The 13,032-nt window shown below is 37.9% G+C and overlaps 1 protein-coding gene across 1 annotated transcript in view; it reads left to right on the top strand.

Moving 5' to 3' along the window:
• DOCK8 (dedicator of cytokinesis 8) overlaps nucleotides 1-13,032 on the top strand; it is a 1,731,107-nt gene that overhangs the window by 719,195 nt on the left and 998,880 nt on the right. Inside the window, exon 13 of the mRNA XM_044064485.1 lies at nucleotides 3,365-3,455. Coding sequence (XP_043920420.1) covers nucleotides 3,365-3,455 — 91 coding nt within the window. The remainder of the gene's footprint in view (nucleotides 1-3,364; nucleotides 3,456-13,032) is intronic.

The raw sequence follows: 13,032 nt of genomic DNA, 5'->3' as shown, positions 1-13,032 counted from the left end.
CTGTATGTCCAAATACTCATGTGTTTGGTCAAGGGCCACACTGCTTATTGGGAACCAGAGAGAAACCTTTGCTTTCAGCTTTCAGAAAAAAAAAAAGTTCTTTCTGGTCTAATGTTTCAAATGTAGCTGAATGGAATGTAGCAGTAATTGGTGTGATAAAACACAAACCGTAGACCTGAGTTTGTGATCACTTAGGCGTGTCAGACTTCAGACCAAACTCCCTAATGGTGCACTTCTACACCCACAATTTAATTGCCCACAAAATATCAAAGATCTTCTTGACCTCCAGGCCCTGAGACAGGAGTCCTACCGAGGGACAGCACTCCATAGGATCAGGCTTGCTACCAAGATGTTGCAGCTAATCAGCCAAAGACAGGATGGCCCATGAACCTCTGACATGCATTCATTACGCTAGGACTTTTGTGTGCTCCACCCCAAGATCCTCAACTGAGACAAAGGTCTTGTTTGGACTCAGCCACTCACTAGCTGTGGATAAGCTTACCGCCTCAAGGGATGTAGATACGACAGAACCATAAATTACCTTTGAGTTCTTGCCTTTGTAAAGATGGATAGGGATGTTACTAAGATCCAGACTTCACTGTCTATGTCAGTAGCTGCTAATTACCACCATCTTTACAAAGTTGGAGTACAAATTTTCTTTCCATTGATATTGATTAAGCAAGCAGAAACTCTGGCACTTTGGCAGTTGTCTGTCATCCTGCTCTACCTGACAGTAAAGGGAATACTGGTGTAGGTCTTGGTTGGTGACTTGTCAGCCACATTGACAATTATTATAGTTTATTCGGGACTTTATTAATGACAGCAAGGACTGGGACCTGACTTTGAAAGTAGCAAAAACATAAGTGGTGAGCTTCTGTGGTGACAACAGTTACATAGTCTAGTGTTAATTTAAAGAGTACATCATCCAAGAATGTGTACTTCCCTAAAAATTAGATTTTACTAAATAAATATCAAATTTTGATCAATGGAGCTGCATACCCAACCAAAGGATGTATCAGGGTGGGTTCTGAGCATTAAATATGAAACTTATTTTTCAGAGCTAGAGGGTAGAAAAAATGTCACATAAAATATGAGCCAGCAGGAGTGAACTCATGACAGTATTCCTGGAGTGAAGTTTTTTTTTTTTTTTTCACCTGTGCCACTTTGTGTGACTTCAACAACCAAGATATGTTGTAGATGAAGTGTATTAAGCTTCAGGCATAAACCGGACTGGTTATGTTTTACTGTGTTCTTCCATTTTAATGTGGACACTTGCTTTCTTCTCATTTATTCAGCATAACCCAGCAGTCATAGACCATCCCATAAGTACAAGTGCTGTCTTTTTGCCTGCAATATTGTCAGCTTGGGTTGTGGTTTGCTTAGGAGGATCAAGTGTAGTGTCAGTCCTTGTGTGTCTAGTTGCCTGTCCCTCTGTATATTAATCTACTCTGTCCATGTTCATCTTATTTGCAATATAGTGAACCAATGCGTGTGCGTGTCTAGCATTTTATTTTTTTATTTGTAGTCCACATGTAAGAGAAAAAGAGGGAGGCAAAAATAAAGAGAGAGAAAATGAGTGAGAGCGAAGTTTACACCCTAATGGAAATTTAATTACTCTGGTAATGCTTCAGCAAAAAATGCACTATAGTTGGAAAGACGTAGACTGCATGTGTAATTGTAAATGTTGCCGGCAATCCTTTTATTACCTCATTTACACTAGAATTTCAGATTTCTGAGAGAAAATAAGAGTATCAGAGCACAGTGGAACAGGAGTTATCTGATACGTTAGCAACAGGGATGGTGCAGAAAATTAAGCAAACCAAGTGACCATTGTAGGCAGGAAATGCTACTAAGACTCTAAAAATAAGGGGACTGAAATAGTAGTAGTAGATCAGTTGAAGAGGGATGAGGCAGTGCTGAAGGGGATTGTAGTTTTGTTAGTGAGAGACTGAGAGATTACTTGCTATGATTAATAAAACTCAATGGAATTTCTTTAGCAGCTTTGGTGAGTGAACTCTACAGGGTTCAGGTACAACAGAGCAGCCTGGAAGAGATGATATAATTTGTTCAATAATGAAAGGCAGCCAAGAAGTGGATAAAGTGAAGGAATAGCGTACTTTGGAGTAGCTGGTACAGTTATACTTCAAGATCCAGTGAATGCAGTTTTAGAAATTATGTTTTGGTAGTAACAGCCCCAGATCTTAAAATAGGCTTGACAATTCAGGCTTGCTGAGGGCAGTTATAAAATTGTGTGCCAAGTCATATGTGGCTGAACATGTAGAGACAAATGACTGGATGCACAGTGGGAACGGAGTGAAACTGTGAGATCTTCACAAGGAAGCAGGCAGCATGATGTTCATGTCTGTTCTATAACTAGTGCCATTTACAACTAAGCTAGGGAAGAGGGAAATATGGGATTCAGTGAATGGTTGAGGGTATCACCATAAGAGAACCCAGGGCTATATGTCATGCACCACCTACTTCCAAGTCTACATGGGAAGGAGGCATCATGCTTCTTAGTCTGTAAGTCCTAAATATAATTATTTCTGTGATATAAATCCAAAAATCAGGCACAACACCCCAAAGCAGATAGGTGGCATAAATTATTTATTGTGTTAGCACTTTCATGGCTATCCAAGCCAATATATGTATAAAAGGAACCTGTAAAGTACTTTATTCAATATATATGTTATATAGCAGCATAAATATACAAAAATATCAATAACTAGATTACTATCTAAAAGTCCTGTATATATATATATATATATATATATATATATATATGTGTGTGTGTGTGTGTGTGTGTGTGTGTGTGTGTGTGTGTGTATATATATATATATATATGTATATATATATATATATATATATATATATATATATACACACATACATACATTTATTCTATATATACATACATACATAGTGTATATTTTTATTTTGTGTCTTTAAATGGTTTTAATTGATGGTCTAATTACTAAATTAACTGTGGTTTCTTATTGGTTGTTGTTTTTTTTAAAAATGGAGTGATGCTTGTGTTTTTTATGTGTCTGAGGAAGCGGCTTGGATAGCCGTGAAAGCGCTAAGACAATAAATAATTCTTGCCACCTATCTGCTTTGGGCTTTCATACCTGATTTTTTGGATTTAGATCTCAGCTATTGGCTTTGTGGTGCTTTGTTCTGGTACCACACTTATCCCTCTGGTAGGACTTTGCTACTACTTTTTTTACTTCAATAATTATTTCTGTGTTTCTAAGTCATATGTAAGTAATTCTGTTAAAGTTATAATAGCATATGTGAGTACTGTAAGAGAAGTAAAATTTAAATTATGGCTAACACCGTGCTGTTTTTTTCTGAAAACATTTAGGAAGGGGACAGACTGACTGATGAAGATTTATTCAAGTTCTTGTCTGAGTACAAAAAATATTCTCTCCAGAGAAGATACAAACCAATACCAGGTATGTTCTTGCTGAAAACCTAGCTGTTTTTGTACACGTCCTATAATGCTGGGTAGACTAGTGTAGTTCATTTCTAAGCTACTCCTAAAAATTAGATTTTTATGAGAATCTTAAAGAAGAGGTCTGTAGCAGCCCTATATGGATAAGTATGATTATTTTAGTAAACATGAAAGCAATCTTTTAAGATGAAACACAAAACTTTAGTAAATAAAAAAGAAGTTTAAGGTTAAGCACAAAACATAGCCTCAAATCCTGTTTGTGTTCCACCTACATTATAAATACCACACTCTTACCATCATAATTTCTCGCTCTACCTTTATGATTTTCATATTGCAGATGCAACTCTTCGTTTATAAGGGGAGAGTATAAAACATTCGGGGAACAACAAGGTCTGTTAGCCTAACAGCAATGCTCAGGAGGTTCATGGGGAGAATCTTGATGAAAGGTTGTTTTTTTTTCCTAGAAGGAAACCATCTCCAGTACAACAGCCAGTATGAGTTCATGGCCAGAAGCTGTAAGTCAGACTTAATATAGTGTATGAATGTGTTATAGGAGAACTTGGCAGCATTGTACCAGCAGACTTGGTCTACCCAGAATTCAGAGAGGCCTTTTATTCATGCACAGGTAGCTATTAGTAGAACTGGAGAGTTTGGGTAAAAGCTGAAGTAAGGAACTGGACTGCTGCCTGAATGAAAGGTAGAAGTTAGTGGGATGTGATGCGAGAGACAGAGTCAAGAATAAGGAAAGTGACAGAGTACAGCAAGGGTTGGTACACAGCCAAGTTTTCGTTAGTGTTTCCATTTCTAATACATACAAAGAAACTGAGAGTATGATCAACCATTTTGCTGATGACACATAGGTGCATTAGTGGAGGATGAGAAAGAGTATAATCATGGGGGTCTATATTTGATCTTTGAATGCTTAGGTTGTCGAACGCCAAAACATCGACACCTAAACGTAGAAATCTATTAAACACGACAGGCCAATTACATTAATTTTTTTTCCCCAAGGAAAAAAATGTGCGCGGTCAAAAAAAAAAAACTATAAAACCCAAATCAAGTGAGGGGCTTCTCCCCCCGCACTCCCCAACATGGGGGGCTTTGCCCCCCCACACCCCCCCTAACTAAATATACCAACTCCAAGATCGCTCTATATCGGGGAAAAAGGCAAATCCCTGATGAGGGGCAAGCAAATTTTTTTTTCCCAGGGAAAAAATTTGCATAATTGGCCTGTCACGTTTATTAGACTTTGACATTTGGGTGTCGACGTTTCGGTGTTCAACAACCTAAGCATTCAAAGATCTAATATAAACCCATTCAAGGATATGGAAAGGCTGACTAATTGGAATGAAAGCTGATAACCAAGTTTCCTTGCATTCAAATGCAAATAACCATACCCGAGCAACAGTAACCCAGGTGTGAAGTAACTGTTGGGACAGTAGAACTGATAACAAGAGAGCAGATGGTTTGGGAATGTTACTCACATGGAAACTGGACCTCAGCCAGCATACCTTTCAACTGTACAGAATTTTGCAGAATGTCCAGATTTTTACCTCATATATTTGGTCCATTTTTCATAAAATTCTGGTTTTCTGGCAAATTAGTGGCAAATCATTAAAGATTGAAGTTAGAAAATAATGACAGAGATTTGACTTTTTGACTTCATACCCTTCAGAAAATTACTGCTAATGCAAAATTTGTTATTCTATCAACTTTCTAAGTTTGTAAAAGCAGTATTTAAAAATTGTCCATATTTTTGGGCCTTTATCTCACTTTTATTTATAGCTTTGTCCAGATTTCTTGCTCTAAGAGGTTGAGAGGTATTGCCAGCAGAGTGAAATGGCAGTGGCAACAGCCAACGGACTGGTATAGGTCCAGAGAGCAGAGGAGCTTCATACTACAGGACAGATGAGAATGCATTATGTATGCACACAAGATGGTGTCTGGAGATGTGAAGCAGTTGTACTGGACAGGAAGGGCAGAAAGGAGAGAAGGAGCACAGGCGCTGGACTGTAAACATCAGTTACTCCATGAATGTATCAAAATACTTCTTGCTGGAGAAATTTGTGGATCCATGAAATGGGCTACCAGACTGGGTGGTGGAAAGAGTCTACTGATTTAATGAGGCACTCTAGATGGAATAAAGCAGGTGGAGAATGGGTGAGGGAAAAGATAAGATCAGACTTGAGGTAGAATGTTTAATGTAACATGGACCTAGTTTGCTACCTTGGATGTTGTCAGATGGAGATATGACTGTATGTTTTTATTTTTACTTATATATTTTTAGTTTATGTGGCAATGTTTTGCTTTCCATATGATAACTGCTGATAAAACAGTGGCTGCCAGGACTTGGTAATCAAATGTTTTGGATAAGGGACTATTGAAGGAGGCTATACCTGTAGGAAAACTGTATATAAACCCCCTGTTGGAAATGAGTAGTGAATATTATAAGCTTGTTTGGGATAGAGTTAGTCATTCTTGCAGGGTAAGAAACAAAGGAAATAGGCTTAATCCTTAGAATAAACAGATTAGTCAATTAATCACATAGGGAATAAAGCGGGGTTACTACTTTGCATTTTTTCTTGGGGTGTAAATTGGTTGGTTTACATTATTAAAAGATAACGGGCTTGTGTGTGTATGAAAAAGCTTTACCTTCAGCTCATGTGTTATCAAGAAATGCACCTGTCTGAGCAAGGAAGTCTGAAATTAGCAAGAGGAGGGTATGAAGTAACAGCTGTTTAAGTCTGTGAAGGGAATTGGAAGGTGAGGTAGCACTGTTGATACAGGAGGAACTTAGTTTTAATGTAGGAAATAAACTAAAGAACAAAGAGGGCAACTATAGAGCAGCTAAAGGGAAAGCAGTAGGAATGTTTACATTAGTACCATTTTATGTACCACCAGGGGCGAGCTGGACTGAATTATGATTGATTTTAGAAGAGACAGTTTGTTTTCAGGAATATGTAAACTTGGTTGAAGGACATTTGCTAGACCAGGGTGTCATGGTCCAGCAAACATTGTGCCTCATTTTGTGATGATATGGGATGGATGGGTAGTGCTTAAGGGAGTAATGTCAGGGGAGCTCATTTACATGCTTTTCTTCAGCGTACCATAGATATTCTGGGTTAGATTGTATATTAGCCACTACAGAACATCTTTATTTACTGAGGGGTCTTGGGGTTTGCCTGTTTCCAGTTTTGACCACGCAATATTAATTTAAGAATTTAAAATGGAAAATAGACTAGTGGTGAAACACTGGAGATTTAACATAGAGGTTCATAGGTTTATACTAGGCTAACAAGCACCAGGGTCTTTACAAGCCTGTCTGCGCAATCCAACCTAGCTTTGTCCCCGGGTTCCTTGGATGCCTATATGGAGGGGTATGTTAGTAAAGAAATAGCTAAAGTTTAGATGGGGAGGTATGATAGTTGGGAATTAATTTACTTATTCTCCATCAGAGACAGGGGGGACAGACCACAGGTGAATTTGTGATTTCTTTTCCAGTGATCAAGCTTTCTTTTGAGAGGGTCAGGGATAACCTCTGATTCATATAGATGGTGAACTTATTCCATAAGGTGTGTATCCTTTAAGCCACATATCCAGTTTCCAAAGACATCCATCTGGAATGTTTCTACCCAGGCCTACGCTGAAAATGATCTCTGTCCCAGTCAGACTTTCCTGGTAAACAAATGTTAAACTAATAAATACCAGTCTGTCCAGTATGTTGTACTTATGTCGCAGGCAAAATTAAGGTCCTTGGATTAAGTATTTCTGGTGCTGTTTATTTTGCGGATGTGCAAGAGATCCATCAGAGCTGAATCTGATTATACCTTATATGATAGGCATAAATCACCCCTCAGTAATCTGTAGGTGAGTGAGTACAGAGATAGGGCCTTAAACCGATCTCTGTATGGCAAGATTATTCATACCCTGGTTCTCCTGGTGAGGAACCTTTGATGGTGTTCCAACTGCTGCTAGTGCCTGATTAGGTACATGCCAAAGGGGGCATTACACTCAATGATTGGTCTGATAAGGGCCCAGTAGAGTGATACTATAACTGCCATGGACCAGGATGACATACCCTCGCTTATGAGTTGGGCAACATACAATGATTTTTCTTACTGTCTTTACTGCATGTTGGTCAAAAGCCAGATTATTGTCTACATATGTTTCTAGATCCTTAATTATTTGGTCATCTCTTAGGAGTGTTTTATCAATGTAGTAATTAGCTTGAGTGGACAATTTCCCAAAGGACACTAGAATGCTTTGGCACCAGCCATTTATTTCTATTAGACTGTCTTGTAGGATGTTGCTGTTGTGGGGGGAATCTGTGATAGGTCTTAACTACATCATCTGCAAAGTTGGTGAGAAAGAGACCTCTGACATTAGCCTTTACTTCTGAGAAGGAGATGCCAAACAGGAGCAGGTCCAACATGGAGCCCTGAAGTAGTCTGCCGATGACCAGTCTCCTGGTGGAGTTTGCCTCACACTGGTTCCTCTGTTGGATCTGGGACTAATTTCAATAGCAACTTAACTTGTGACTCAAAAACCTTTAGGGGTATACTAAACAAAAACTGTCAGATATTGCACTGTGATGAACAGCTAAGCCTTTTTTAGTCAATCCCCCACTTTTACATATAAAAATTGTTTTAATTTAAAGAGGATTTTAGAAAAACAAGAAGACATGCAACATTTGGGTTTCCACGGGCAACAAAATGTGGTTGTCACCATCACTGTGGTTATGTTAATTCCAATATGGAAGGTACCTTACTTGATTCCATTAATAACAGTCCTATTTACTATTGACTCAACTGTCTTTCATCTTGAGTTGTCTGCATGGCATGGTGAAGTTCATGCTCGCTTTCTACACTGGCAAAACCAACAATGCATTAAAAAGAAGTTACCAGCACAGTTATAGTATTCAGAGAAGACATAGTAAAGCTGCTTTAACAAGTCATACAACAGTATGTAACCATTTTGTTAAGTTCAGTTTTTATGTACGGGAACAGGTTAATAATGGTGTACTGTCTGGCGATTGGAAAAGCAATTTTCTTCATCGTGAAATGATGTGGCAATTACAGTTTGATGCCACTACCCAACCTGGTCTCAGTGACTCTATTTCAATCATCAGTTTACTAAAAAAACAGAGCTTTAAAGCTGTAGAATATGTCAGTGAACATTTACTTTTTCACTGACTGATTTTTGATTTCCAGACCTATGACTGAATTTTTCTTTGGGGTAAATGACCAGTCATGTTCCAGTTTTTTTAGTGTCCCTATTGGGTGAAACAAGGGGTGTGTATGTATTCAATGGTATATTTTTATTGTTTTTTTCTCTTTCAGGCTTTACAACTTCATTGAATGTTTTTGAAGTGAAACTTCTTATGGGACGGTGTGAGAGCTCGGAGTGTAATGGAAAAGTGAAATTGAAGTACATAAGTCAAACTCCCCCCTTAAGGGTGGAATTTGACTTCTATACTTGTACTTCCATGGACGTGCTTTTCAAACACACACACACACACACACACACACACACACACACACACACACACACACACACACACACACACACACACACACACTGTCAGTGAAGAGTGAGAGTGAGCGATCCTTGGCAGCTACACACATGTGCACACACTCTCAGTGAAGAGTGAGAGAGAGCAAGCGATCCCTCACACACGCACACACATTTTTTTATATTAATGGGCAACTACTTATTAATGAATATTTTAATAGTATTAAAGTTATTCTATAAAAAAACAGTATATTTGTGAATATCATACTTATCAACCTTATGGGAGAAGAAAATAAATTATTTAGCAAGTATTTGGCAAAAAATGGATATTATCTGTAAAATATGAGAAATGTATATTACAAAACAGGCGAGTAAGAAAATGACCCTTTGAACAATTGTTCAAGAAATTAAAGCCAAGATTAGAAATAGACACTAATTCAAGATCAAGCAGAAAAAAAAAAAGAATGTGTATGGTCGCCATGCACGGTAGAAGTGGAATACTGCACTGTACTATTTGCCTTCCTTTGCACTTTCACTTCTGCCTTGCGTGGGGAGCATGCACATATATTATTTTATGATGTACAATTGTTTTTGGTACTTTTTTTCTATCCTTTGATTGAATGTAATGGGGGTGGGGGGGTTACAACAGTTTTGTTTGCTGTCTGTAGGTGTACATTATTCATTGGTTATGAAGATGCCCTTACTGATGAAAGTGCTTAACCATGATAAACTGTGATTATAACTTTGGATATTAAAAGTTTGTGCCAGTGTGTGTGTCTCAAGCTCCCTAGTCATTTTGTATTTATTATGGTTCAGCCAATAGAAATTCCAGCTGCTCTGACATCTGCCCAAGGCTTTATGCCACTGACTTAATTTACAAATAAAACTTAACAATCCTCTCTCCAAAATATAACCTTCATAGCAACTTTGTCCTTAAATATATCCAAAATACTAAAAAGAAGCCCCAACCAATTACTCACCCTGTCCACTGTAATCTAGTCCTGTGTGGTGACATACATCCAAACCCTGGCCCCTACCTTCCCTCTTATAATCCCACTAACTCCATAAAATCCTTAAACTTTACCACCATAAATCTCCAAAGCATAAGAAATAGAATTCCTCTTCTGCATGCATGGCTGAATCAACACAAACCAGACTTTACCGCCATCAGAGACCTGGCTGAAACCATATATCAAGGATTCTGAATTTCTAACCCCTAACTACTCATGCCTTAGAACAGACAGACTGCATAAAAATGGTGGAGGCATTGCCTTATTATATCCAAACACCTTTACTGTAATACCTTATTCAAAACCCATTCCACTCTTTCCCTCCGCTGAGTTACTTGTCACCTTCCTAAAACTCAGTGATTACAAAAACCTTTGTATTATGGTCATATACATTCCCTCAGGCAACAATATTACTATTCTAGAAGATATTCTTGCCTGGCCAACCAACAATATTAAAAATGAAACAATCATCCTAGGCAACGTTAATATAAACTGGCTCGATATCTTTAATAACAACCCCTCTACCAACATCACCTTCACATCTACACTCAGCTAATTTCTGATATAACCAGACCTGACATAAAGAATAACAAAGGTTCAATCCTGGACTGGATCATGGTTTCTGACCCTAATAAAATCTCCTCCGGAACACTGCTAAATAGTATTAGTGACCACTCACCAACATTCATAATACGTAAGTCCACCTCTGAACCAAACATATACCAATATAGGCATACCAGAGATTTATCCCACTTCTCCCCAAATACCTTTAATGACATCTTGCAGAACACTAACTGGAGTCCACTAAATATCTTCCTCTTAATGAAGCTGTGAAATTCTTTAATTCCACATTTCTTAAGATCCTGAATAGTCTTGTCCCTGTCCAGCTAAAAAGAGTTAAGGAAAAAAAAGCCAGCTGGCTTGCTAAGTCCACTAAGCAAATTATGTCCGCTAGGGACAAAGCCTTGAAAGCCTGGCAGAAAAGCAAAAATTCTTCTGACCTCGTGCAATATAAACAACTTCACAATCAGACAAAACTTCTAGTTGTCAAAAACAAAAAAATAACACTTCCAAACACTTCAAAACCAACACAAACAAAACCCTAAGAATTTTTGGAAAGCAATCAACTCCTTACTCCATTCAGGAACTAACAATAATCCATGCCCAAACCCAGAAAAAACACCCACTGGCTTAGCCTCACTCTTTAACTCATATTTTATTGACACCCTTGCCAAGCTTACTACCACCTTCCCATCTATCAGTGCAAATCCACAAGAAACACCTTCAGCAAATTCACCTTCTAACCCTCTACCTACTTTCTCATGCTCACTCATACCAACCTCCAGCATACAAAAACCTCTTTGTAAATTAAAGTCATGCTCCAATACCCCTGATAACTTACCCACAGAATTCTTACAACTATCACCCTCCTCCATTTCATACTCCATCAGTATTCTCCTAAATAGGTTCATTCAGGAATCATGTGTACCTGATATCTGGAAAAAGTATTTGTTCTCCCACTTCATAAAGGTGGCAACAACTCTGATATCTCTAATTTCAAGCCTATTGCCATTCTTTCCCCCAACGTCAAGATACTAGAGAACAGGGGCGGCTGGTGACTTCATATCAAAGGGGGGGTTGCAGGAGACAGCTGAATGGATGGGGCCAATGGGAAGGGGTGCAGCCAACTAGAAAGGGGAGGAGTTATACTCAAAACCACAATAACTAACTTTAATTAAATACGCTGCCCTGGGTGCCAAACTGTCATTATGAGAGCCCAATCAAGACAAAATGAAGGGTAGAAGAATAAAAATATTTCAATGCATTATCTGCATGACAGCTTACTTAATATCTATCTCCCTTGACTTACTTAGTCCATAATACTTGTACCTAACAATTACTGTACTTTTTCCTCTTTCTGTTTACTTTATTTTCTCCCTTTTCCTTAACAATAACTACATTACTTACCTGTTTCACTAGCAACCTGCATATTTAACACTGTATAATAATCAGTTTAGCCAATACCTGTTTTTGTTGTCATGACTAGTTACTAGTGATATTTTTTTAACTTTAATGTGTATTTTCTAACACTGGAGCTTATTCTCCCCAGCCCCTTGTCTGAACTTTGTTTGTCATTTACTCAGACTAGTCCATGAAAACCATATATGTAATTGTATTTTACCTTAGTACATTATGCTATTTGTTTGTTTATTAGTTACTTCCTAATCTGTAGTGTCTTAGTCTGATAGTGGAGCTTTTCTCCTCGGGCCTCTGCTGAAAATGGACATGTATCCAGCCAGACTAGCCCGGTTAACAAATGTAAAATAAAATAAAAAAAAAATAAAATAAATATCTAGATGGAAACAAAAAGGTTGTGAGGCATCAAAAAATAAATTACTTTTTAAATACATTACTGGAATGCCAGTCAAAATCAAGTATAAGAAAAACAAGCAGCACTCAACTCAAACCACTTCTCCTTGCAATACAGTTCTAATAATAATTTATATTCAGCTTTATTAAAGTACCAAGTAACATGCTGAAAGTAGAAATCTCTGTGATGCCCCCACTTGTAAAAATGTTTCTTATCCAAAAAAAGACCTGCTGCCTGACAACTATCTACTTGTTTCATGGGGAAAACATGATCAAAGTAAAAAATGAAAAGCAAACAAGAAACAAGCTCAAGGTACATTGCTTAAAGGATTACTGTACAGGTTATGGACCACACATGATTGGCATTCTGTTTAGTTTATGGGTAAAGCCTGCAGAGATGACTGGAAGTCTCCAACAAGTGTAATGAGCTTCTTAAAATAATGTAATCCTGTCCTTTATTACAAATACTGTCATATGCATTTCAATACCCAAGGCTTATACATTATCTAGTTAAGTATTCTCTACATGGCAACAACAGAAAGGCTTTCAATGCTGGCAATTCTTTAACAGTATGCTTATTAAAGCTTACTTGCATCTTATGATCTCAGACAAGTCTACCTGATGGTCATTAAAGCATTGCTACTTAAACACAGAGCAACAGGCACTTTCTGAGTAATAAGCATAAAT

This window comes from Protopterus annectens, chromosome 2.part2, assembly GCF_019279795.1.
Source record: "Protopterus annectens isolate FY-2018-M chromosome 2.part2, PAN1.0, whole genome shotgun sequence".
NCBI classification, from domain to species: domain Eukaryota; kingdom Metazoa; phylum Chordata; order Ceratodontiformes; family Protopteridae; genus Protopterus; species Protopterus annectens.
The sequence above is the reverse complement of the archived record's forward strand: the minus strand, read 5'-3'. Positions and strand labels throughout refer to the sequence as shown.